The sequence below is a fragment of the Zootoca vivipara genome, chromosome 4 (genome assembly GCF_965207765.1).
Source record: "Zootoca vivipara chromosome 4, rZooViv2.hap1.1, whole genome shotgun sequence".
Taxonomy (NCBI): domain Eukaryota; kingdom Metazoa; phylum Chordata; class Lepidosauria; order Squamata; family Lacertidae; genus Zootoca; species Zootoca vivipara.
The window spans coordinates 102,301,902-102,326,662 of NC_142587.1; the positions used below are offsets into that span (position 1 = coordinate 102,301,902).

The following is a 24,761-nucleotide window of genomic DNA, read 5'->3' on the forward strand; positions in this document are numbered from 1 at the left end:
CCAAATCACTTGTTACACTTCAGGTTTCCAGAATAGGTGGTGAAAGTCTTAACTCTCTTTCTGCTGCTTGTCTCTCACTCCCTTGTTTCCAGCTTCCTTCAGGGCTTCATACTTTGCTCTGTGAGCCCTGAGGGGCCACTTTTCCTCGCTTCCCCTCTCTCTGAGGGATTTTCCTTTGTATGCCAGACCCAGGGGATCCTCTCAGCCTTTGCCACGGACTCGGGAATCTCCTTTTCCTAGAACAGGGGTGGCCAACTCCCAAGAGACTGTGATCTACTCAGAAAGTTAAAAACTGGCAGTGATCTACCCCATTTTGAGGGGTTCAGGTCAAAGTTGTTGAGCTTTTTTTGGGGGAAGGAAGGCCTGTTTTTAAGGGGTTCAGGTCAAAGTTGCTGAGTTTTTTTTTTAGAGGAGCCAAAGCTGTTGAGCTTCTTTGGGGGGAGCCAGTGATCTACCACAGGCGTCCAGTGATCTACCGGTAGATCACGGTCTACCTGTTGGACGTGCCTGTCCTAGAAGATCTCCCCCCTCCTGACTGGAAGGAGACCAAAGAAGGAGAAGAAGAGGAGCGTCTTCCCACAGCTTCTCCCTCCAGCTTCACTCCCGTCTGAATACTCTCTCCAGACCCTCAAATCGTCTCCTTCAAAGTATTAGAGGTCAAAGGGAGCAAAGGATTCCCTGTCTGAGCTGCTTCAGGTCGTGGCGGATGTTCTCCTGGAGACACCTAGCTTGGTTGTCTTAGGAGATTTTAACATCCATGCCGACACGACCTTACAAGGAGCCGCTCGGGACTTCGTGGAAAGCATGGCCTCCATGGGGCTGTCCCTGAATAAGTCTGGCCCAACCCATAGCCACGGACATGCCTTGGGGCCTGGTGTTTACCTCTATGGATGTTGGTGATCTGACATTAAGTAAACGTGAAACAAAAGAAGTGCCATAGTCAGATCACTTCCTGCTGCAACTGGACTTCTCCACGACCCTTACCCTCTGCAGGGAGGCGGGACCTATTTGGATGGTCCGCCCCCGCCACTTAATGGATCCAAATGGTTTCCAGAGAGTGGTAGGGGATGCTTTATCCCATGTTGATGGCCTCTCAGCCGATTCCCTGGTGGCCCGCTGGAATGTGGAGTTAACCAGGGCTATTGACTGTCTGGCTCCGAAGCGCCCTCTCCAATTGCATAGAGCCCGGTCAGCTCCGTGGTTTTCCCCGGAGCTGAGGGCGATGAAACAGTTGCTGAGATGGCTAGAGCGCCGGTGGCGGAAAACTCAACTTCGAGCCTACCAAGTGGCAATGGCGACGGCGAAGAGGACCTTCTTCTTCGCCGTTTCTATCGCATCTGTGGAAAACAGCAACAGGAGACTGTTCCAGGTGGTTCACAATCTATCCGAACCACCTTCGTCATCGGGGCCTGGTAGGGACCCCAATATCTCCTGCAATGCTTTTGCAAAGTTTTTTGCAGATAAAGTCGCTCAGATTCGGAGGGAGGTAGACTCCACCGTGGGAGCAGGACCGGGGCGGGAGAGTGCTAGAGCCCTGTCTAGTCATGTTTTATGGGATCAATTTCAATCTGTTACCTGTGAGGATGTGGACAGGCTGCTTGGACGAGTGAAACCGACCACCTGTCTCCTTGACCCTTGCCCATCCTGGTTAATAAAAGCAAGCTGGGAAGGGCTGGGTGATGGGCTCCGCAGGGTGGTAAATGCTTCCCTCTGTGAGGGAGCCTTCCCAGACCCACTGAAAGAGGCAGTCATTATACCGCTTCTTAAAAAAACATCTTTAGACCCGGCCAATATGGCCAACAATTGCCCAGTTTCAAATCTACCTTCTTGGGCAAGGTGATTGAGTGAGTGGTTGCTGAACATCTCCAGGCACGCCTGGAAGAAGCGGACCATTTGGATCCCTTCCAGTTGGGATTCAGGCCTCATCATGGGACTGAAACTGCCTTGGTCGCGCTGGTTGGTCGCGCTGGTTGATGATCTCCGGCGGGCCAGGAACAAAGGTGAGAGCGGTTTCCTAGTTCTGCTGGATCTCTCAGCGGCCTTTGATACAATTGACCATAACATCCTTCTGGACCGTCTAGAGGGGTTGGGAGCTGGGGGGGGGGGGACACTGTCATACAGTGGTTCCGCTCCTTCCTCCTGGGCCGTGTTCAGTGGTGGTGGGGGATGTGTTCAGACCATAGCTGCCAAGTTATCCCCTTTTTAAAGGGATTTTCCCTTATGCTAAATAGGCTTCCTCGCAAGAAAAGGCAAAACTTGGCAGCTATGGTTCAGACCCCTGGGCTCTCACTTGTGGGGTGCCTCAGGGTTCCGTCGTCTCCCCCATGCTTTTTAACATCTATATGAAGCCGCTGGGAGAGATCATCAGGGGTTTTGGGCTGGGTGTTCATCAGTATGCGGATGATACCCAGCTCTACCTCTCTTTCAAATCAGAACCAGTGAAGGCAGTGAATGTCCTGTGTGAGTGCCTGGAGGCGGTTGGAGGATGGATGGTGGCTAACAGATTGAGGTTGAATCCTGACAAGACAAAAGTACTGTTTTTGTGGGGGACAGGGGGCGGGCGGGTGTGGGGGACTCCCTGGTCCTGAATGGGATAACTGTGCCCTTGAAGGACCAGGTGCGCAGCCTGGGAGCCATTTTGGACTCACAGCTGTCCATGGAGGCACAGGTCAATTCTGTGTCCAGGGCAGCTGTCTATCAGCTCCATCTGGTACGCAGGCTGAGACCCTGCCTGCCTGCAGACTGTCTCGCCAGAGTGGTGCATGCTCTGGTTATCTCCCGCTTGGACTACTGCAATGCGCTCTACATGGGGCTACCTTTAAAGGTAATATCTCCATTTTCATCCTTGCCCTTCTCCCCTGCCAGATGAAATCTGTCAGATCTTTTTGCCACTCTTTTAAATATTTTGTTCCAATTATGATGGGGATGTTTTGAAATAGGAGTAAATTTTTTGGTAAAATTACCATTTTGATCATGGATACCCTTCCCCAAATGGATAAATTCATATGTTTCCATTTTGTCAAATTTTTCTTTACTTCCCTCCACTTCTCGATGTAGTTATCTTTTAGTAAATTTGTATTTTTGTTTGTTATTTGAATACCTAAGTAATTCACTTTGTTTTCTATTTTTATCCCGGTTGTTTTAAACAAATCTTCTATACCTTTTTCTCTCATGTTTTTCGTTAACATTTTCGATTTGTCCTTGTTTAATCTAAATCCCGACACCTCAGCAAACCTCCCCATTTCTTTTAATCCTTCCACAATTCCTTCCTTCGGGTTTTTGGTCATAATAATTAAATCATCAGCAAAAGCCTTAGCTTTAAAGCAATAGACTCCTGACTTTATTCCCTTGATCATTTTGTTTTTCCTAATTGCCACCAGCAGAGTCTCCAAGATCGTAATGAATAATAGGGGGGACAAAGGGCAACCTTGCCTTGTTCCTCTCCCTATACAGAATTCTTCCGTGATTTCATTGTTCACAATCAATTTCACCCTTTGTTCTCTATAAATTGCTTTAATTCCGTTTAGAAATCTCTGGCCCAGTTTTAGATTTTCACAGGTTCTTATCATGAAATCCCATGAGACACAGTCAAAAGCCTTTTCCGTGTCTGCTAATAGCATTGCGGTTTCCATGCTCGGTTTTGAATCTAAATATTCCATCAAGTCTATGATTACCCTGATGTTATCTTTTATTTGTCTTCCGGGCAGGAAGCCCGCTTGATCTTTTCCAATTATTCTATTTAGCACGCTTTTCAATCTATTTGCTAATACCCCGGTAAATATTTTATAATCTATATTAAGTAAGGATATCGGTCTATAATTCTTAATTAATTCCATGTTTGAACCTCCTTTGGGTATTAAAGTTATTAGGGCTTCCTGCCATGATTTCGGTATTAATCCTTTTTCTAAAATTTCATTCATTATTTCTTTTAATCTCGGGGTTATCAATTCTTCTACTACTTTAGAATATTTAACCGAGATTCCATCGGGCCCTGGCGATTTCCCTTCTACCATTTTCTTTATGATTTTTTAAATTTCTTCCTCTTGGATTTCCGCATTTAGATATTGATATTCTGCTTCGTTAATTTCTGGTAATTTGTTGGAGTAAATGGCAACCCCCTTACCTCTCCGGGGGTTACGGAGAGGGGCCGCTGGCCCGCGATGCCCCCTAACCCACTCCGACTGTTAAAGGAGTGGGGGGGGGGCTTGGGCTGAAGCACTTATGAGGAATGTCGGAACTCCCGGATGCTAGCCTGCATGGCGGGGATTTCCATGATTAAAGAAGATAATTAGGCTTAAATCCATGGACATACTTCAGAAGGAGGGGCAGAAGCTCTGTTTACTGCCGAGGAATTTACGCTGCTGAGGGTGAGGAGTTAAAGGCTGTATTTTATCTGGAAGGAGGATTGATGGGGACGGAACGCAAGGGAAGTGAGTCTTTTTATTTTTTGCATATGAGTTACTTCGTACCTTCCCAGACGTGATGTCCTGGCTTGTTTGGAACGAAAGAGAAATAAAAGATATCTGTGTGAGTTGAACTTTATAAACTGTTGATACTGAGTATATTTTTTGAAGATGTGGAGTTGCTGACGAGAGAAGCCCCCCTCTAGCCGGATGGGAGGAGTGCCTGGAAAGCGTTCGGAGGATTTATGAGATGTGACGCACTTTGAATTTGAGCAGCGACCTGAAGCTAAGTTCAGCTATAGGGCAAGGAGAGCCACTAATTTATCAAGAGTCTATGCAGAATGTGATAGCTGGATCTTCTGCCTGGAAAAGCTGTAAATTTCATAAAGATCGTTAATCTACATAGTTATGAGAAGAAAACGAAACTGATTTGAGTTTTCTAAGATGGCGCTGCTTCGTGTTGAAAGACTGATGCAACAGGGACGCTCCAGACCAAGAAGATTTATGGGGAGGCTGGACTGATTAACTCACACAGGAGAAAGAACATATGTAAAATTTTGTTTGATATTTATCTCAGCAGCTGGGAAAAAATCAGTGAAAGAGGAAAACATCTATGTGACTGTAAGGGAAAGATCGGGACTATTATAGACTTTGAGTGATGATTTGGACTTTAGAAAAAAGACGGCAGTGGGCAGTTGCGAGGAATCCCCAATTTCTTGAAGCATGGGAACCCCGAAAATTTTAAATGATTTGGCATAACATTCGGTTTGATTGATATGTATTTGTATAATTTGAAATAATGGATGTGATATAATTGTTTTTAATTGGAAAATTAATAAAAATATAATAAAATTTCTGGTAATTTGTTTTCAGTCAAACAATTCTGAATTTCTTTCTCATCTTTTCCTTCCTCTTTGTAAAGCCTCTTATAATAATTTATAAAGCTTTCTTTAATTTGTTGTGGATCCGTTATTTCTTTATCTTCCACCGTTATTTTATTTATTATTCTATCTTTTTGTTTTTCTTTAATTAACCACGCCAACATCCTGCCAGGCTTGTTGGCCTGTTCAAAGTTCCTTTGTTTTGTCCACATAATCTTGTTTTTTACTTCAGTATTTACTATTTCTGAGAGGTGATTTTGCAATCTCTTAATATGCTGTCTTAGTTCTTCATTTCCTAGGTTTTTAGTTAGTTCTTTTTCTCTCTCCCTTATCTGCTTATTCATTTCCATTATGCTTTTTTCTTTCTTTTTTACCCTTTTCATTTGTTGAATACTAAAATCTCTCATGTAGGCTTTACTTGCCTCCCATATTGTTCTCTTGTCTGTGTCCTGGCTTTCATTTATTTTGAAGAATTCTTTCAGAGCTTCTTTTGCTTTTTTTACCCTCTGTTCATCTCTCCATATCTCGTCATTTAATCTCCACCTGCCTTTTGTCTTGTGCCCAAAGCTCAATTGAATCGATACCGGGTTATGATCCGAGATGGATCTATTTTGTATCTCTGCTTTCTCTAAATTTAACATTAATCTTTTTGTTAGCCATATTGAATCTATTCTTCCCCCTGATTTCTTAGCATCGGAATAATGTGTGATATCTATTGCTGTAGGGTTTTTGAATCTCCAGGTGTCGTACAGTTCAAAGTTTTCTACTAAATGAAAGAAGGAAAGAGGCAGTTTACCCGAATTATTAATCCTGTCTTTTGGTGTTCTATCCAGTTCCGTGGAAATTACCCCATTCATATCACCCATCAATATCATTGTTGTTGTTTAGTCGTTTAGTCGTGTCCGACTCTTCGTGACCCCATGGACCATAGCACGCCAGGCACTCCTGTCTTGCACTGCCTCCCGCAGTTTGGTCAAACTCATGTTCATCAATATCATATTCTCTCCCATATAATCCCACATCATCTCTTCAAGGCTTTTGTAAAATTCATCTTTTCTGTTATTAGGGGCATAGATCCCTATTACAATCACTTTCCCCACCCTTGTACAAATTTCCGCTCCTACCACTCTACCTTCTTCATCACTAAATAACATCAGCGGTTTCAGAGTTGGATTAATGTATAATACCACCCCTCTCTTTTTTTCCTTGCCTGCTGACACGAATTCTAATCCCAGTCTATTGTTTTTTTAACACTCTTACATGATTCTTGCTTATATGCGTTTCTTGCAAACACATTAAATCCCACTTCTTCCTCCTCAGTAGATATTCTATTTTGTTTCTTTTAAATTTCCCATTCAGACCGTTCACATTCCACGATACACATTTCATCCTTATACAGTACCTTTATTATACTATTAAAATCTTAGTCTTGTGTAGAACTCTTCAACTTCGGGTATCACCTACAGATTTTAAAAGGCAGGTCAAGAGAGACAATAACAAAATCAAGAACAAAAAACACAAAGCAAAAAAAAATAAAGAATAAAAAAATAGAATAAAGGGAATGCAGTGATAATCCTAATATTAATAAAAAATGTAAACAGGTTAATCAAAAGTTAAAGCAAAACAAAACAAAACACAACAAAGATTAAAGTTAGATATAAGATATCAGAAACGGGGATGTGATCCCACACCTCCTGGAATTAAGTTGTCAGTTTTGATCATCTGCTTGTAGCAGAGGTCAGTTTTTTTTATTCCACTAGTTTCTCCCCGCCAAGTTCTTCCCAATATTTCCTCCAAAAGCTCTTCGTCTCTTCTACTGTTTTGAAGTAGCGTCTCCTGTCTTTATAGGTAAACGATAGTCCTTCCGGGAATTCCCATTTAAACAATATTTTCTTATTCCTCAATGCCGTCGTTATAAATTTATAATTGTCCCTTTTCTTCAATATGCGAGTTGGGATTTCTTTCATTATCTCGACCCCTTTTCCTTCTATGATTAGTGGATCAGTCCTGCTTCTGGGATTTTCCTTTCTATGCCAGAGCCAGGGGATCCTCTCAGCCCTTGCCACGGACTCGGGAATCTCCTTTTCCTAGAAGATCTTCCCCCTCCTGACTGGAAGGAGACCCCAGGAGGAGAAGAGCGTCTTCTCACAGCTTCTCCCTCCAGCTTCACTCCTGTCTGAATACTCTCTCCAGACCCTCAACATGCTCTCCTCCAAAGTATTAGAGTTCAAAGACTGTGATAAAAAGGAAAGAAGAGCAAAGGGAGAAAAATATTGTGGTTCTCAAAGGACAAGAGAACAACAGGTGGACAATAGGAGAAAGAAAATAAAATAAAATTCCCCAAGACAACAGTGGGAGAGACACCCGGTGGAGACATTGGGAATAACAAGTAAAATTTATTTAATTGGAAAGAAAAATATTATAACAGAAAAAACATGGCTGGACAAAAGAAACCACCCAAACTAAAAGGGGGTCCACCTAAGGAGATGCCAATATAGCAGAAATCCTGATGGAATTAGGAAAAAAATTACAAAATAACACCAAATAGATGGGCAAATTGACAACAGAAATCAAAACACTATCCAGGAAAACTAATGGTTTGGAAAAATCAGTCCGAGCTTTGGATGGTGTTAAGAGAAATTAAGAAGAGAACTGAAGGATTAAAAGGGATCAAGAAAGACTGAAAACAGAGATAGCCACAGTAAGAGAAACTCAGGAGGATATAGTCAATAATATTGCAATCCCCCCCTGCTCCAGAGAGTAAGACACGAACTAATGGCTTCTAGTTGAAAAAGAAGAAGACTCTGACTAAACATGCGGAAGAACTTTTTGACAGCAAGAGCTCTTGGTGGATTGGACTCCCTTGGAAGTGCTGGAATTTCCATCTATTGAGGTTTTCAAGTGAAGTTGGATGGCCACCTGTCATGGATGCTTTACTTGCTATTCCTGCATCACATGGGGTGGACTAGATGACATCAGGGATCCCTTCTAGCTCCACAAATCTTCGATTCCGTGATTCTCCCCTGTATGAATTCTTTGATGGTTTCTGAGATTGGAGCTCATACTGAAGCTCTTTCCACATTCTACACACTTATAAGGTTTCTCCCCTGTATGAATTCTGTGATGCTTAGTGAGATTGGAGCTCATACTGAAGCTCTTTCCACATTCCACGCACTGATAGGGTTTCTCCCCTGTATGAATTCTCTGATGCTTAGTGAGATCGGACCTCGTAATGAAGCTCTTTCCACATTCCACACACTGATAGGGTTTCTCCCCTGTATGAATTCTTTGATGGGAAGTGAGATTGTGGCTGTCACGGAAGCTCTTTCCACATTCCACACACTGATAGGGTTTCTCCCCTGTATGAATTCTTTGATGGGAAGTGAGTTGGCCACTCTGATTGAATCTCTTTCCACATTCCACACACTGATAGGGTTTCTCCCCTGTATGAATTCTTTGATGGGAAGTGAGATGGCCACTCTGATTGAAGCTCTTTCCACATTCCACGCACTGATAGGGTTTCTTTCCAATGAGATTTCGTTGATGGGAAGTGGAATTGGAGCTCTGACTGTGGCTTTTATGTGGCTTCTCCACTCTGCAGAATGTGTTGTGGTCACCTTTGTTCTTGATTTCCAATTCATCGCAATCTGAAATGGAGAAAGGGATGAGAGTGTCAGGAACAAATGGAGTACCCCATTATGGAATAATGCTCATTAAATTTCTTGTAAAGAAGGCAGTTGGCTGTGTGTTCATTACCTTTGTTATTTGTAATAAACCAATGCATTTATTATTGGATTCTAATGGATTATAGAACGTTGCTTTGTTTGATGTAAGTTATTCATTTTTAATTTTTTGTACTTTTTACATTGGATTAGATTGTTATTATTACTGTTTCATGTTTATACAGTAGCACCTCCAGTTATGTGAACTTCAGCTCATGAAAGCGGCAAAGCCAGAGGTATAGGACTGAGTTTCGCAGCAGCCATGCACAGAACAGTGATCCTTGTGTTGAGAAAACCTTGGAATCTGGCCGGACTGCCGGACCGGATCCCCTTTGCAACCAGAGGTACCACTGTATATGTGGTATACATATACAGCTTCCCAGATTGGCTGGGGCAACCCAGCCAGATAGTCAGGGTATAAATACCGTATTTTTCGGTCCATAAGACACTTTTTTCCTCCTAAAAAGTATGAGGAAATGTCTGTGTGTCTTTTGGAGCAAATCTGTGGTCCCTGGAGCAGAATTGGCCAGGGGCGAAAAGCAGATTGTGCCTTTTTTATTTTTAGAAAGAGCTAAAGGCTAACAGGCGGGAAAGAGGGTGTTGAAAGGAAGCTGCTCAGCAGCTGATTGTAAGAGATCAGGGAGGGAGATAAGGGTCACTAGCTCCCCGGCCCTGCCCCTTGCTCAGGCCTCCATTGTTGAATGTTCTGCAGATGGAGGCAGTTTGTTCCCCCAGTGACATGTGACTGACTGATTAAATTATCTGCCTGGAAACTGTAGAAATGGCTCCCTTTCCTTTCCTAAAGAAGCTGCAGAACTGTGAGTTGACCCCTGTCATGAAGCTACATGTATTTCTATTGTTGGTTCCCGCAAGGTATTATGGGAGACTGCAGGGCCTGATGGGACTCTGGCTCTGGTGGGAATCTTAACTTTTGAACCCCGGAAAGGAAGATACCTTCATCCCCTTTCTACCCTCTGATTTAGTGTGAAAAGCCGCAACCTTGCAGCTGTAGAATTTTACATCCCTGTGATAAGCAATCTAGGGAGGAAAGCACTCTCCGGTGTGCCTGGGAACCAAGTGAGTTAATTGCCCTCTTGGATGAGTAATGAGTAAACAAAGAACATCTGCAGAACCTCACTAATTGATGGACAGGATCAATGTCTGTTAATCCTTTGATTGGTTCATTTGAATGAAAACCAACGTGGATTGGGTAACTATCTGTAATCCCCACGTGGAACACAGGTTACGCCTCAAGGCGAATGGGGGATTTAAGTCCAAGAGAGAAAGTTAGTTTTTGTTCAGCAACATGACTTGGAAGGAGTGCATTTTGTTGTCTGTTCCGCTATTTCTAACAGCCTGAGCATGCTAAAGGCTGTGAGCTGCAGTTTGCCTGAGGGAGAGACGCAGCGGTGATTCCTACCTTTTCTAAGTATGTATTAGTAAGTTAGCTTGCTTTCTTGTTTTAAGTTTGTATTCCCTTTCTTGAGAACTGTTATATTCTGTTTGTTTAACTATCCTTTATAATAAATAGTTTAAAGGTATTTTGTGGGTTTTGTCCTTTCTTGGTTACATTGCTAGTCCAGTCCTTAGCTGCTCAGCCTCCTACCGGATTATCGTTAAATGTTAAAGCTGAATTTACTTGGTAGAGTAAATTGATGGTGGCAGCCTATCAGAACTTCTTAGGGTAACCGGGTACAGCTTAGTCATCCTCAGAGCGGGTGCCCTGTCCACCTCTGGAGAGAGGTTAGGGGGTGCAAAGGAAAGGAGAGACGAAAGGTGCCCGGTGCTCTAACACGACAAACACCATAAAAACAGGATTTCTTCCCTTTGCAAAGTAAGCTCAACAACTTTGAGCTGATCCTCAAAAATGGAGCTTTCCCCCTTTGCAAAAAAGCTGCACAACTGTGAGCTGATCCCCCCCAAAACGGGGTTTTTCCCATTTACAAAAGAAGCTGCACAACTGTGAACTGATCCCAAAAACCCCTAGTGCTTTCCCCCTTTCCTCCTCTAAAAATTAGGTGCATCTTATGGTCAGGTGCGTCTTACGGAGCGAAAGAATACGGTAGTAATAATAATACAAAAACAACAACAACTATTCTTATCACTGCTAATACTACCTGAGATTCAATTAGCCTGCCTCTTCTGACAGAATCTACTTATCTTTCCTAACAACTCTGAAGCTGACATTTAAGATGACCTGGGAAGTTAAAGAACAGCCCAACTGTGGTATAAAGAGGCAGAACTGGAGGAAGATTCTTCACAGAAAAAACCTGTAATTTACTGTTCATTGTGGGGGTGTTAGGTTCCTAGGTGTTGTAGGAGGCGCTGTTGAGCTCTGTGAAAAGATATGAGGTTGGTCACATAGAGGTATTTTTTGAATTTCCAGGCAGATATGACCACCCCACAGGGAGCCTTACCAAGAGAGGCCACGATCCAACAATTCTCCTCCATGACGTCCTTATGCAGAGCTCTCTGGTCAGGATCCAGCAACGCCCACTCCTCGTCCGTGAAACGAACAGCGACATCTTCAAAGCACACTGGACCCTAAAAGAAAAAGGGAAATATCCTCCTCTGTGACAGCAGAAATATGATCTGCTACACAATGCTCTGTTGTTTCAATAGGACTGATTTGCTGCACATTTTAATTATGGGTACCTATTTTAACGCTGTAATTATTCTGCGTTTTAACTATGGGTATTTGTCATTGTGCAAATACAGTAGGTTTTCCAAGTCATTCTGCCTATGTAAGCCTTCCAGTTTCCCCGATGGAAGGATCCACTTTCTCCTCTCAACCTGAGCTGCTCTGGGAAGGTTCCCTCCCAATGCCTTAGAGTCAAATTCAAGGGGTTCATGGGGGCATGGAGAGGGGGAGGAGTGGGGGGCAGGCCCCATTTTGCAGTGCATGGGGCTGGTTAGGTGAATCTTGGCCACTATTTTTAATCGTCTGTCCACTGCTTAGAGGCCTCTTTTAGCATTCAATGATCAATATAGAAGTAAAATAAGCCTAGTTTGGATGGCCATCTGTCTTGGATGATCTTGCTAAGAATCCTGCAATGCAGGGGGTTGGACTTTATGACCCTTGGAGTCCCTTTCAACTCTAGGATTCCATGAAACCTGCAACTACAGATGAATCCTACTGGCGGCATTCAAAAGGCTGGTGTCACAGTTATCTAGGCAGGAAATCCTACAGTTCACAGCTGGAGTTTACTCTTTCTTAGCAAGAAGACAATATTCAGAGACTTGGCTGTGTGGTTCTGTCCAATTGCATTGCCTATCAATTAATGGACTAGTTTCTAGGTGGACGTTTAGTGGGGTGCTCTTATCTCTTCTGTCAAGGTCATGCTGACTATAAGAAGCCAGAAGGAACTTGGATTTCACTTTCTCTTTCTATCTTTCTTCTGGTGTTCTGTACATAGTATATGTTAAGGTTAAGGCTAAGTGTTAAGGTTTGGACTTATAATCGGTTTAGGTAAGTTTAGGTGAAGTCTGCTGCAACTGGATTTCTTATGCACAAGGCCAATCCTGAATGTTTTGGATTTGTGACAATTATGATCATTTGCCTTCAATAGCAGTTAATCTCTGCCGGATGAAATACAATGGCCTCTGGTCTATTTTTGGGAATCCTGTAACGTGTTCAGGTTTTTCCTCTGCTAACTATACATTGGAATTCTGCTCTGGTACAATATTGAGTCGAATTCAATGTCAGGGTCTTCCTTCACGAACTCAGCTGCCGAGAGTGAAGGCCCCCAGCTCCCCAGAGCTTTCCAAGTCCCCTCCTCTCTGGGGTTTCTTGAAAGCGATCCAAGAGTGCTCCAGGGTGCAGCCTGCCTTTGCTCCTCCATTGTCAGACATCTCCTGGATCTGAGAGACAAGCAGGGAGGGTGGCTTCTGGCAGAAGGAGAGGGAGCCACCGGTGGCTCCTCCTTCTCCTGACTCACCTCTGCCTCTCCACCTCCCTCTCGCCTCCTTCCTCTTCTGCCTGTGATTCTGGACTGCATTCTGCCACAGAGTCTCCCAGCTCACTAAGCCCTGTTACCCCTTCAGCTTCTGACACCTCCTCTTCCCAGGCTTCTCCCTCTGACCGCTCATCCTTATTCCACTTCCACTCCTTGGGCTCTGAGCCATCTTCCCTTCCTGGTTCCCCGGCTGCTTCCTCCCACCATTCCTCTGTGCCCAACCAGTCCATGACATTGCTCAATCCCTCAGACTCTGTCCCCACAAGGCGCTTTCCCTGACCTGATCTGGTTCCACAGATGCTGTTTCCCTTCTGCCCCCATGAAAAGACAAATAAGGAGGTCTTGCCAGCATCATTCCGTCACCTGCAAGAGAGAAAAGGTAAGCAGGAAGTCAGGAGTCCCTGCTTCTCTCACAGGTGAAACAGGGCATCTCTAACCACAGATGGGCCTTTGAGAAAGCCTGACCTGCTGAGTGCAGTTGGAGGTTTGTGCCCTCCTCTGAACACTTGTTCCCAACTCCCCCCCCAAAAAAAGGACTAGAAGAAATGAACCCACAGATTAATTGGAAAACCAACAGAATGAGTCCAAACTGAGAATAGCCACCACCCTCCTTACCCAGTGGCCTCTCTCTGGTGTCAAACGGAGGCCTCTCTGCCTCAAAGGTATCCAAGTCCATTTCTGCAAAGAGATTCTTTCCCTAAAAAAGAAACAAGGATTCAAAACAGATAATGAATTACAAAAAATATTAGAAAGAGAATGAGAAAGACAGAAGCCTTAAGGATGTTAGATCTCATTCCATGGAAGCTTTCTCAGAAAAAGGATGGGCCATCAGGAGAGCATTATGGGATGTTCTCTGTCCTGTTTGGAGCCCCTTGGAAGTATCCAGAGGAAAGTCTCTCTCACCTGCTTTCTCTCCTCTGCCTGACTCAGGAGGAAACCTTCGGCCAGGGCCACCGCCTGGGAACTGGTCTCCGCTCCGCATTCCCTCACCCAGCTCTCCATCTCCGGGGGAAGGACAGCCAGGAACTGCTCCAAGATCACCAGGTCCAGCATCTCAGCTTTCGTGTGCCTTTCTGGCTTCAGCCATTGATGGTAAAGGTGATAGAGTCGGGTGCAAACCTCGCGGGGTCCTTTGGCCTCCTGGCAGCAGAACTGCCTCAACTGCTGGGTCTGCACCTCTGAGCGGAAGGCGTCCTCCTCACCCAGGATCTTCTGCACAGAGTTTTCCCAGAATCCCCCACTGCTCCCAGTTTGGATGGCATGGCCTCTTCCTGCTTCAGGGCCAGCTGAGTCTCGGTCATCCATCTGTGCTCTCAGGAAGCCTCTGCGAGATCGGAAGGAATCTGTCTGAATGAGAAGCTCTAGCAAATCCTACAAAACAAATACATTACTGTATTCTGTTACAAAAGTTGTAGAATATCAGGAGAAGAAAAAGGTTCCCTGAGCAAGTATGGATGAGTCTTGCTGGGAACCAGTGTAGGACTGCACCACAGCCCAGACTCCAAAAAGAAAGAGGAGGAAGAGGAGAAGAAATAAGTCTCTAGCCTTCTAGCAATGCAAAATGTGGAGGCAAGTGAAGGGAAGTCTGTGAGATGAACCAGCCTGGTGTCTCCTTCCTTCCAGTCAATGCATGAAGTCAGAACTGATTGACAAGGGAGTCATTGGTGCCTAGTGAAAAAGGACTAGGTCTGTTGAGTCGGAACCTCCTTTCTTGTAGCTTGAAGCCATGGGTTTGAATCCTACCCCCAAAACAGGAGAAAACAAGCCTGCTCCCTCTTCCATGGGACATGGCTCACCTGGAGGCGGTTGGAGGATGGATGGCGGCTAATGGATGGAGGATGAATCCTGACAAGAAAGAAGTACTGTTTTGGGGGGACAGGGGGCAGGCGGGTGTTGGGGACTCCCTGGTCTTGAATGGGGTAACTGTGCCCCTGAAGGACCAGGTGCGCAGCCTGGGAGCCATTTTGGACTCACAGCTGTCCATGGAGGCACAGGTCAATTCTGTGTCCAGGGCAGCTGTCTAACAGCTCCATCTGGTACGCAGGCTGAGACCCTACCTGCCTGCAGACTGTCCCGCCAGAGTGGTGTATGCTCTGGTTATCTCCCGCTTGGACTACTGCAATGCGCTCTACATAGGGCTATCTTTGAAGGTGACTCGGAAACTGCAATTAATCCAGAATGCGGCAGCTAGACTAGTGACTGGGAGTGGCCGCCAGGACCACATAACACCGGTCCTGAGAGATCTACACTGGCTCCTAGTACGTTTCCGAGCACAATTCAAAGTGTTGGTCCTGACCTTTAAAGCCCTAAATGGCCTCGGTCCTGTATACCTGAAGGAGCGTCTCCACCCTCATTGTTCAGCCCGGACACTGAGATATAGCACCGAGGGACTTCTGGTGGTTTCCTCACTGCGAGAAGCAAAGCTACAGGGAACCAGGCAGAGGGCCTTCTCGGTGGTGGCGCCTGCCCTGTGGAACGCCCTCCCACCAGAGGTCAAATAAATAAACAACTCCCTGACATTTAGAAAACATCTGTAGGCAGCCCTGTTTAGGGAAGTTCTAAATGTGTGACATTTTAATGTATTTCGATTTTTGTTGGAAGCTGCCCAGAGTGACTGGGGAAACCCAGCCGGATGGGTGGGGTACAAATAAAAAATTTGCAGCTCCTCCTACCCTTCCTCCTAAAGCTTGGCTTGATCTCCTTGCTTGGCCTCCTCTGCCAATAAGGGGGCGGTAGAAGCATCCAGAAAGAAGAGAAAGGAAGAGGTTTTTGAGCAACCATTCCTACATGTTTCCTCTCTTGTACAATGACGCTGGCCCACGTCACACAGAGCAAAAGTCCTACTGATAACCTGATTTAAAGAAGCTAGATTTCTATCTGCTAGATTTCCCAGGGGGCTCTGAATAACCCCCCCTCCCGCCGCCAAAAAAAAGATTGGGAAGCTCTGATCTCAAGGAAGGAGGCAATTTCTGCGACCTCGCCCCTCCCTAGCAGGACCCCCTCCCCCCAGGCTTTCCCCCCACATGAGCCCCCCTCCCTCCCTGCATCCCTGCGACCCCCCCCCTTCTCCCCACTGCACCCTCTGGGGGAAGAAGAGACTCACCAGATCCACGTGGAGGAAAGAGGGCGAAGCAGCTTTTGCAGGAGAGGAAAGCAGGAAGAGGAGGGAGGGGCTTTTCCTCCGGATGACCTGGCCCCTCCCCCGTGACTTCCTGTCCTCTCTAGGAATGCAGCTCAGTTCCCTTTAACCCTTGCAAAGCCGAGTCCGCCCTGCTCAGCCCTCTTGCACAATCCCAGAGATGCTTTTCTTGGAGGGAGGGGACCCTCTTGGTTGGTCTCTGATCCGCTCCCTCCCTTGGCCAGAAACTGGAGGAAGAGGTTGCAGGCAGGGAAAAGGGGTTTGCAGGAAGCAAGGAACCTCCTCCTAGCATGGGAGGGATAGAAGGGAACGCTCAGGGTCATCTATTCCAACCCCCTGCAAGGCAGGAATCTCAGCTAAATCATTCAACCTCTGCTCAAAACCTCCAAGGAAGGAGAGTCCTCTGGGTCCATTATTTTGGGTGCTCCCCTCTAGAGCAGGAGAAAAGAAACTGTCTCCCTCTTCCATGGGTCAGCCCTCCAGATCTTGAGAGGTGACCTCACCTGGAGCACTGTGTCCAGTTCTGGGCACCACAGTTCAAGAAGGATACTGACAAGCTGGAACGTGTCCAGAGGAGGGCAACCAAAATGGTCAAAGGCCTGGAAACGATGCCTTATGAGGAATGGCTTAGGGAGCTGGGTATGTTTAGCCTGGAGAAGAGAAGGTTAAGGGGTGATATGATAGCCATGTTCAAATATATTAAAGGATGTCATATAGAGGAGGGAGAAAGGTTGTTTTCTGCTGCTCCAGAGAAGCGGACACGGAGCAATGGATTCAAACTACAAGAAAGAAGATTCCACCTAAACATTAGAAAGAACTTCCTGACAGTAAGAGCTGTTCGGCAGTGGGATTTGCTGCCAAGGAGTGTGGTGGAGTCTCCTTCTTTGGAGGTCTTTAAGCAGAGGCTTGACAGCCATCTGTCAGGAATGCTTTGATGGTGTTTCCTGCTTGGCAGGGGGTTCGACTGGATGGCCCTTGTGGTCTCTTCCAACTCTATGATTCTATGATTCTATCATGGATGCTTTAGCTGAGATTCCTGCATTGTAGGGGGTTGGACCACATGACTCTTGGGCTGCCTTCCAACTCTACGATTCTGTGATCCAGGGTCACTATCCTGCTTTGCTATTTAGCCTTTGAGACAGAGCCTGCCAAACCATCTCCTTAGATGGTGCTTTATGGGCTGCAGTTCCTTTACTGCCACCATCCCCTTTTCTCTCTCCTCCCGTGTCCCTGTTCGCCCTTTCCACCCTTCCTCCCCAGTCACCCTCCATCTCTTCTGCCCTCACCTCTCACCCCCATTTCTGCCAGCTCTCAAATTTTTGCCCTGAGGTGTCTCTCTCTCCTTCACTAGCACTGGATTCCTCCGGCCTCCTCTCCCAGCTGGCTTCTTATCTCTCCCATGATAAGGCATTGCCTTCCTCTTGGGTCTCATAACTCACACACCCCCCCCCCCACACACACATGAAAGTAGGGAGTTCTGATGGTGGTAGAGGGTTCCTAGGACAAACCCATGCATTCAAATGTAGCTCAACTGCCCCCTAGGGATTTACACAGCCCTGGCATAAACCATGAATAGATAGCTGTTCAATGTTTTGTTTCTAGATATGCTTCCCCACGTTTTGCTCACAAATGCTAACTGGCCACCTTTCCAACGTAACTGCAGTGTTGTTCGGAAAGTAGAGGTAGCCTTTAAGCATGGCTGCATAGACTTAAAATAAAAAAATTCCTTCAGTAGCACCTTAAAGACCAACTAAGTTTTTATTTTGGTATGAGCTTTCGTGTGCATGCACACTTCTTCAGATACCTGAAGAAGTGTGCATGCACACGAAAGCTCATACCAAAATAAAAACTTAGTTGGTCTTTAAGGTGCTACTGAAGGAATTTTTTTATTTTACTTCGATCCAGACCAACACGGCTACCTACCTGCATAGACTTAGTTTACATCAGAAATGAGGTGTGTCTCACCCTTGGACAAAACAACAGTCCATCTTGGTAAAAAGGTCAGATTCCTCTGGTCTCATATTCCTGTGAGGCTTTAATTACAGACCTTTTCTTCCAGGAAACACCTAACCAAAGATGCTGTCTCTCTCAGTACCTTTGTATTGCATGGAACTCTGTACATGCTCTGAAACCTAAGATTCTGCTCAAGCTAGAAAGATGTAGCTAGGCTGCCATCCTCAACCACATACCTGGGAATACTGTAAACCCCAGTGTACTCAGCGGGTCTTACTTTTGACTCAACACTGACACTCGTTGACCCAATGATTGCAATGCCTGAAGGACATACACACCATTAATGTTTGCAGTTAGAATTTACTTTGATCCAATTTTACATCCACATTTCACTTGTTTTTTTTTAATTGTAATAATGGACATGATTGGTCAGCAGAGAAGATTGCAAAGAGAAAGACATTTCAGAAAGGGAAGCTAAGAATCATAGAATTGTAGTGTTTCCTTCATGGAGAGGCTAGCTAGAACACCAGATTGTAAGAAACCAAGAAGCCATCATTGTACAGGTACAGTTTGTGGTCTGTTGGGTGGTAGTCAACGCCCCGCACTGTACCAAAAGGCTTCTCCAGCACTACGCTAACCCGGCCCTCCTTCCCCGTGTTTGTGTCAAATGTATAGAAGATCTCCTCTTGCTGCGTGTTCAGAGACCGAGTAACGTACAGGACTCCGCAAATGATGAAGGCACTTGTCACAGATGGCTTGTACTGCCGTGTGAACCAGGTCTTCTGCAACTGGAGGGTGTCCTCGTTTATCTTGCTAATCACGATGTTCCCTGTGTTTGCCTCTGTGGAATAAATGGCCCACAACCCACTTTCATCCACAACCAAGACTATATCTTGCCAAGCCGTCCCTGCATAAGAAAAGCGGTTGTTGTAGACAGCGCCTGTGATCGTGCTTTTCAAAACCACAGAGCCAGAGTTCAACTCTAATTTATACATCTGATTGGTGTTGTAGTAATTAAAGTACAGAAAATTCTTGTATACTGTTGCTCCACTTCCTTGCCCAGATAGACTAAGTCTCTTAGATGCTCTATAAAATAATAGGTTTTCATAGGATGAGTAAAGATCAATTGTTTGCATGTTCCTTTCATTACTCATTGGGGCCACCCAATAGGCTTCACTTGTAGGGCTGCCTGGGGAGTAGCCTTTGCCCCAGACACCATACGGGTAGGTAGACCCTCTCCAGTTCCAGCTGTGGAGGTGTGGCTTGCTGATGTTCACAAGGCCACTGTGGTTGCAGAAGCCTAGAACCAAACAGAGAAAGAGAAGAGGATTTGAAACTACGGTACTGGGAGGTATGAACATGGCGAGAGAAACAGGAAGCCTTCACATTGTGGTTTAGGGTAAAAGTCTGTTAGGCTTTAAGAAGTCTCTTTTCAAGACTCTTCTGATTAAGTCAATGCATTTGAGCTGGAGAAAAACCCACCAGCTAGGCACTCTTGTAAGCACTCTTGTAAGGAGTGTGGTGGAGTCTCCTTCTTTGGAGGTCTTTAAGCAGAGGCTTGACAGCCATATGTCAGGAATGCTTTGATGGTGTTTCCTGCTTGGCAGGGGGTTGGACTGGATGGCCCTTGTGGTCTCCTCCAACTGTATGATTCTATGATTCCTTCCCAGTAAGTACTTAAGGTGAAAGCCAGGTGGCCATCTGCCAGGGATTCTGGAGTTTGCTTCTTGCTCTGCAGATCCTGCAATCTGCATGTGGTTGGACTGGGTGACCTCCAAGGTACTTTCCAAGGTGCTTTGGGGGAAAGGCCACAGCTCAATGGCACAACATCTGCCTTGCAAGCCGAAGTTCCCAGGTTCAACCCCCAGCTTCTCCAAGAAGGGTTGGGAGAGACTCCCTGCTAGGGCTGGGGAAGACCTGGTTTTCAACATCTAGATATATCACCCCCTAAATATACCAATATATCACAATGTCTGAAATAAGCATGGAGTGTGGTGGAGTCTCCTTCTTTGGAGGTCTTTAAGCGGAGGCTTGGCAGGCATATGTCAAGAATGCTGTGATGGTGTTTCCTGCTTGGCAGGGGGTTGGACTGGATGGCCCTTGTGGTCTCTTCCAACTCTAGGATTCTAAGCTGATGGAAAGGGTGTTTCTACTGCCATTCAGAGGTTAGCAGCTTTTATAGGGGTGACAAAGTCATTGCAACTCATTTAATAAGGAACCAAAAGAAACTCGCTTTGCAGGAAAAACACAGGAAAGGCAGCATTACTGGTGAAAAACCTCAAACATCCCATACTTCCTTCACCTTTTCACCCACTTCATGCTGACTCTCCACTCCACAAGGGAAGCCCATCATACCCTATGACAGGCCCAGATCCTTGCAGGCCTCAGACACATACACTATGCTTCCACCATGTAGAACCTATTTATGGTGCGTTCGTCCTCCACAGCCTCCAAAAGGCTTATGTGGAGATGAGATAGCAACAGATATAGAATCATAAAGTAGTAGAGTTGGAAGGGACCACAAGGGTAATCTAGTCCAACCCCCTGCAATGCAGGAATCATCTGCCCAATGTGAGGCTCGAACCCATGACCTTGAGGTTAATAGCCTCCTGCTCCACCAACTGAGCTATCCAGGGGGGTATCTTTAAACTACCTATAAACCAGCCATATGAGACCTGTAAGGGGGAGGGCTTACAGAGAACAGCCCCCCCATCCGAAGCAGCCCGTCTCCCAGCAGTCGAGAGAGCGAAGGGTCTGATGGGGGGAGTCAGGAAACGGAAAGGGAGCGCCAGGGCTCTGGCAACATCCAAGAGCCCCTGCTCCATAGGCAGGGAGAGAGGGAGGGAGGGGGAAAGAGAGGACAGGAATCAGTCAGATCGGAGACCCTTCCCCCCCCCCCCCGACACCGGAATTGAGGAGGCGGAGGAAAGGGAGGCGCTTCACAGTTCCGAGGCTTTTATGTTGGTCTAAAACGCGGAGGGGGGCAGTGCGGGAATCTGACTTGGAGTAAGGAGACATGAAACCAGCAGCTCGTTACACTGTAAATAATGTGCACTAATAAAAGATTCTGAAAGACAAGCATGTGGAAGGTCGTTACTCAAGCGTAGTCACAGCAACCCTGACAGCACCCATGAAGGTGCTCCAATCCTCAGGCTTCCCTCACCCCAAAGTCCCAAGCAGTGTTGAGGGCCTCCACTGTCTCCCCCCCCCCACGACTGTCTTAGAAGCCCTGCTGACCTGGTGGAACCAGATGACCAGAGCTTGGCTCTTCACATTCCTTCAGCCGTTGCTTCAGGGCCAGGATCTCCCGTCGGATGGCCAGGACATTGTTCTTGTCCAGGTTCTCCAGATGAGACACCATCAGGCTCATGTTCTTAATCTGAAGAGAAAAGGAAGGAGGATACAGATCTGGTGAAGATCACGCTGCCCTCCAGATATTGTTGGGCTGCAACTCCTGTCTTCATCTCCTGGCCCCTCCCCACTGGCAACCCCCTTTCTCAACTCGGGAACAACCTGAATTAATACAGGCACACTGATGTCCCTCTGCCTTTCTAAGACGTGCCCTTTTATTTTATTTAAAACATTTCTATGCTCTATTTGGGTTTTTTTATATTTCCCAAAAGATAAAACCTATCAATCCATCTGTCTGTTTGTCTGTCTGTCTGATCCAGCCTCACCTCCACATAGAGCTGTTGGACCACCACATTGCTCTCTCCCATGGAGGCCTTCAACTGGACCACTAGGCCCTCCATCTCCTGGATCTCCAGCTTCAGGACCTCAAAATCCAGCTCCGTGTAGGAGGTTTGGCTCTTGTGCATCTCCTCCACCCGTTGGGTGAGGTTGAAGAGCTTATGGCCATAGACATCGACAATCTTCATATACTCGGTCACCTACAGGAAGAGGGAGGAAGAGAAGCCAGGCAGGGAGAGAAGGGAAAGAACTGATGAGCACCCCCTTTACTGAAGTGGCCCATTCATGTTCTCCTCCCACTCTTAAATTGAAGCAGCTCCCTCCTCCTTCTTTTCTCAAGATTTCACATGAGGAGAGCTTCTTTTGCTCTGGTGTTCAAGGCTAAGCACAACTGGAAAACTAGACAGTCTGGAAAATCATGGAAGCATTTGAAGAGTGGACATGGTGAGGACGGAGGAACTATGGAAGGAGAGGAGGAGAGAGGCCTGCTTCCAAAAAGAGGCAGAAGTTTCTCCAAAAGAAAGAGGGGTCCTAGTGGGATCGTAGAGTTGGCCTATTCAGTCTTGTTTTGAGTGACAACTGCTCCAGACTGCAGCACTTTCTCCAGCAAAGCTGTCTTAATCTTAATAACCAACTACTTGACTTGCATAATTTATTTCACCCCTAGAATATGGTCTTGTTTGGGGAAGAACTGGGGGCAGGAATAAGCATGGAATGAACAAATGATACATTAACCCAGGAAATTTGAATATGAGAAAAGAACTGCAAGTCATGCCCAGTGGCAGATTTTGCTTTATTGGCTCATCATAGAATCATATAATTGTAGAGTTGGAAGGGACCCCAGGGGTCATCTAGCCCAACCCCCTGCAATGCAGGGCTCAAGACACAATGGGTTGATCTTATACATTGCACCACAACCTCCTCCATTTCATTGGGAATGGAATACCAGTTTCTTGGCATTTAGTCGTTAAGAAGGCCCAAGGCCTGCATTCCTAAAATCAAGTCCGCATTTACCTTGGAAAGCTCCTTGTTGAACCTCTCAGAGAGCGACCGTGCCAGCCCTTCGAGGGCCTCCACCCGCTGGGCAGGGAAAGCGTCTTCTTCCGGCAGGAACACAGAGCATTGGCATATCCCGTGATTGTCCACGGAGCCATTGACACGTGAGACCAGCTGCAAGAGCAAGGAGGGCAAGGGGTAGGAACACCCAAGGAGTCCTGCGGCAGCAGTTGGATGAGGGCAAATACAGGGAGGCCCCCTTAGCACAGCATGCTGTTCTTCTCCCAGTGGCCAACCAGGTGCCCCAACAGGAAACCTACAAGTAGAGCTCTCTCCCCACCTGTGATTCCCAGCAACCGGTGGCTTTTGATTTGCTGTCCAAAAGCGAAACAGAGGTGGGTGGTTTGCAAAGAAGTACCAAGAGTGCTTTTTCTTGATGTCAGCAATGCTACTCAACCTGTTCTCCTCACCCCCCCGCCCCTCTCACTGTTTCCAAAATTATCTGCCCATGGCTTCAGTTTGCGCTTGACTCTCATGAGAGTTCAAGGCAGAACCTCCTCAGCGTCAACCCATCTCTCTGTGCCCTCAGGTAAGACACATCTCCATTGAACAGCAAGATTGTTTCCTACCTGGGAGGCAGTGGGAGGCAGTGTCGCTCTCCAGCTGGGCAGTCGGGGAAAGACGCTCAGAAATGGGGCTTCTGTCTACCAGAGGAAAACACAAACATCACACGGGAAGTTATTTCAAGTTTCTGAACAGCCTTCCAAGGGAAGCCCATGCACAGCACATTGCAGTAGTCTAATCAGGAGATTGCCAGAGGGTGGATCAGGGTGGCAAGGCAGTGATGGGAAGTAGTCAATGTGGCATTGAGAAGTAGAACACCAGCTGCTGTACTATGGGACTTCCCCGCTTCCCTCCCCCTCTGCACCCCCTAAATCTGTTCTGGGGGTTCCTTCAACACCCCAGAGCATATCTGGGGATGGTGTGGGGCACCCATGGGGAGAGAATAGGGGAGGAGGTCCTTTAGTTGACTACCCCCCAGTGTCTTGTTCCAAAGTAGGATGTGAGCAAGGGATCCCTAAGACCTTCTGGCTGGATTGCGGGTTCCTTTTTAAACCTTGCATGTTCACATAGCACTTTTGTTTTAGAATCTTGGATGCTTTAAGACCTTCTGGTTTATTTTTACACAGCACCTCGATCTCTGAGCAGTGAAAGATTCCAGGGAGGTTCCAGTTGCTTAGCTAAATTTGGTCTCCTTCGAATGGTCAGTGGAGACAGTGGTGTCTTTAGGAAATATGGTTTTATTTAAACATGTATACAACCGGAGAAACCTCAGCCTTAACACCTCAGCGGATCTTGCTTCCCCCTCAGTCACAGCTTTGGATCCAGCACAGAGCAAGCCGGTCTCTGTGTCTCCAGCCCCTTCCTGTTTTCTGTCTATTGTGTCTCCTTTCTCTCCCCTTGTCCCATGGGACCCTCTCCTTACCTCACTTTCTGCAGGAATGTCGGTGGTGCTCATGCTGGCCAAACAGATGCCATGGATGAGGAGGAAGAGCAGGGACCTTGACGTTGGGCCACCCATCTTCTCCGCAGTCCGCCGATGTTGCCTTGTGGAACTGGAGACCAAACCGCTAATTTATAGTCATTTCTGGGATTGTCCCTAATCAATAAATAGTGTTTCCTTGTTGAGATTGTGCTTATGTCAACACTGCAGGTTACGAAGCTAGCAGGTGGTAGATGGGTCCAAAATTTTATTGACGGCCATAAATTGACACATGGAATTATGTGCACTGCCAATGCCATCCGTCCAGATCTGACAGGATCCAACTGGTTCCAGCACTCTGCCCAAGGGCCGCCGTCCTGCTCTCCTGTGGTTTGGGCAACTGCATCATTCTATCAAGTGGTAAGGAGATTTGGCCACATCTCAGGTGTGCACATGTGGCAGAATGTGTGACAAATTTGCAAGCTGTTGGGCTATAAGGCAAGCTTTAATGTGGCACCTCCAAAAGATAGGAGAGCAG

General features: G+C 46.4%; 3 protein-coding genes across 3 annotated transcripts in view; 1 reads left to right on the plus strand and 2 right to left on the minus strand.

The window, feature by feature from the left end:
- Positions 1-16,165, minus strand: part of LOC118078482 (uncharacterized) — a 31,334-nt gene extending 15,169 nt beyond the window's left edge. The window contains exons 1-7 of the mRNA XM_088668977.1: positions 16,066-16,165; positions 13,866-14,333; positions 13,578-13,659; positions 13,243-13,325; positions 11,424-11,550; positions 8,299-8,931; positions 2,234-2,250 (exon numbers count right to left, since the gene is read on the minus strand). Coding sequence (XP_088525103.1) covers positions 2,234-2,250; positions 8,299-8,931; positions 11,424-11,550; positions 13,243-13,325; positions 13,578-13,659; positions 13,866-14,267 — 1,344 coding nt within the window. The 5' untranslated portion in view covers positions 14,268-14,333; positions 16,066-16,165. The remainder of the gene's footprint in view (positions 1-2,233; positions 2,251-8,298; positions 8,932-11,423; positions 11,551-13,242; positions 13,326-13,577; positions 13,660-13,865; positions 14,334-16,065) is intronic.
- Positions 1-24,761, plus strand: part of LOC148686099 (uncharacterized) — a 580,325-nt gene that overhangs the window by 157,225 nt on the left and 398,339 nt on the right. The gene's annotated exons all lie outside the window — the stretch shown is intronic.
- LOC118084893 (olfactomedin-4-like) lies at positions 18,413-24,332 on the minus strand. The gene is made up of 6 exons (XM_035114986.3): positions 24,227-24,332; positions 23,370-23,444; positions 22,759-22,914; positions 21,732-21,944; positions 21,292-21,433; positions 18,413-19,354 (listed from the first exon to the last, which is right to left on the minus strand). The coding sequence occupies exons 1-6, from the start codon at positions 24,320-24,322 to the stop codon at positions 18,573-18,575; spliced, it is 1,464 nt and encodes a 487-aa protein (XP_034970877.1). The 5' UTR covers positions 24,323-24,332; the 3' UTR covers positions 18,413-18,572.

Bases quoted from the DNA above. Each gene is read 5' to 3' on its own strand.
- LOC118084893 (XM_035114986.3), bottom strand. From the start codon at position 24,322: ATGGGTGGCCCAACGTCAAGGTCCCTGCTCTTCCTCCTCATCCATGGC. The intron at 22,915-23,369 runs GTAGGAAACAAT...TTGCTCTTGCAG, and splicing joins TGCCTCCCACTGCCTCCCAG to CTGGTCTCACGTGTCAATGG. The intron at 21,434-21,731 runs GTGAGGCTGGAT...TTTTCTCTTCAG, and splicing joins TCCAACAGCTCTATGTGGAG to ATTAAGAACATGAGCCTGAT.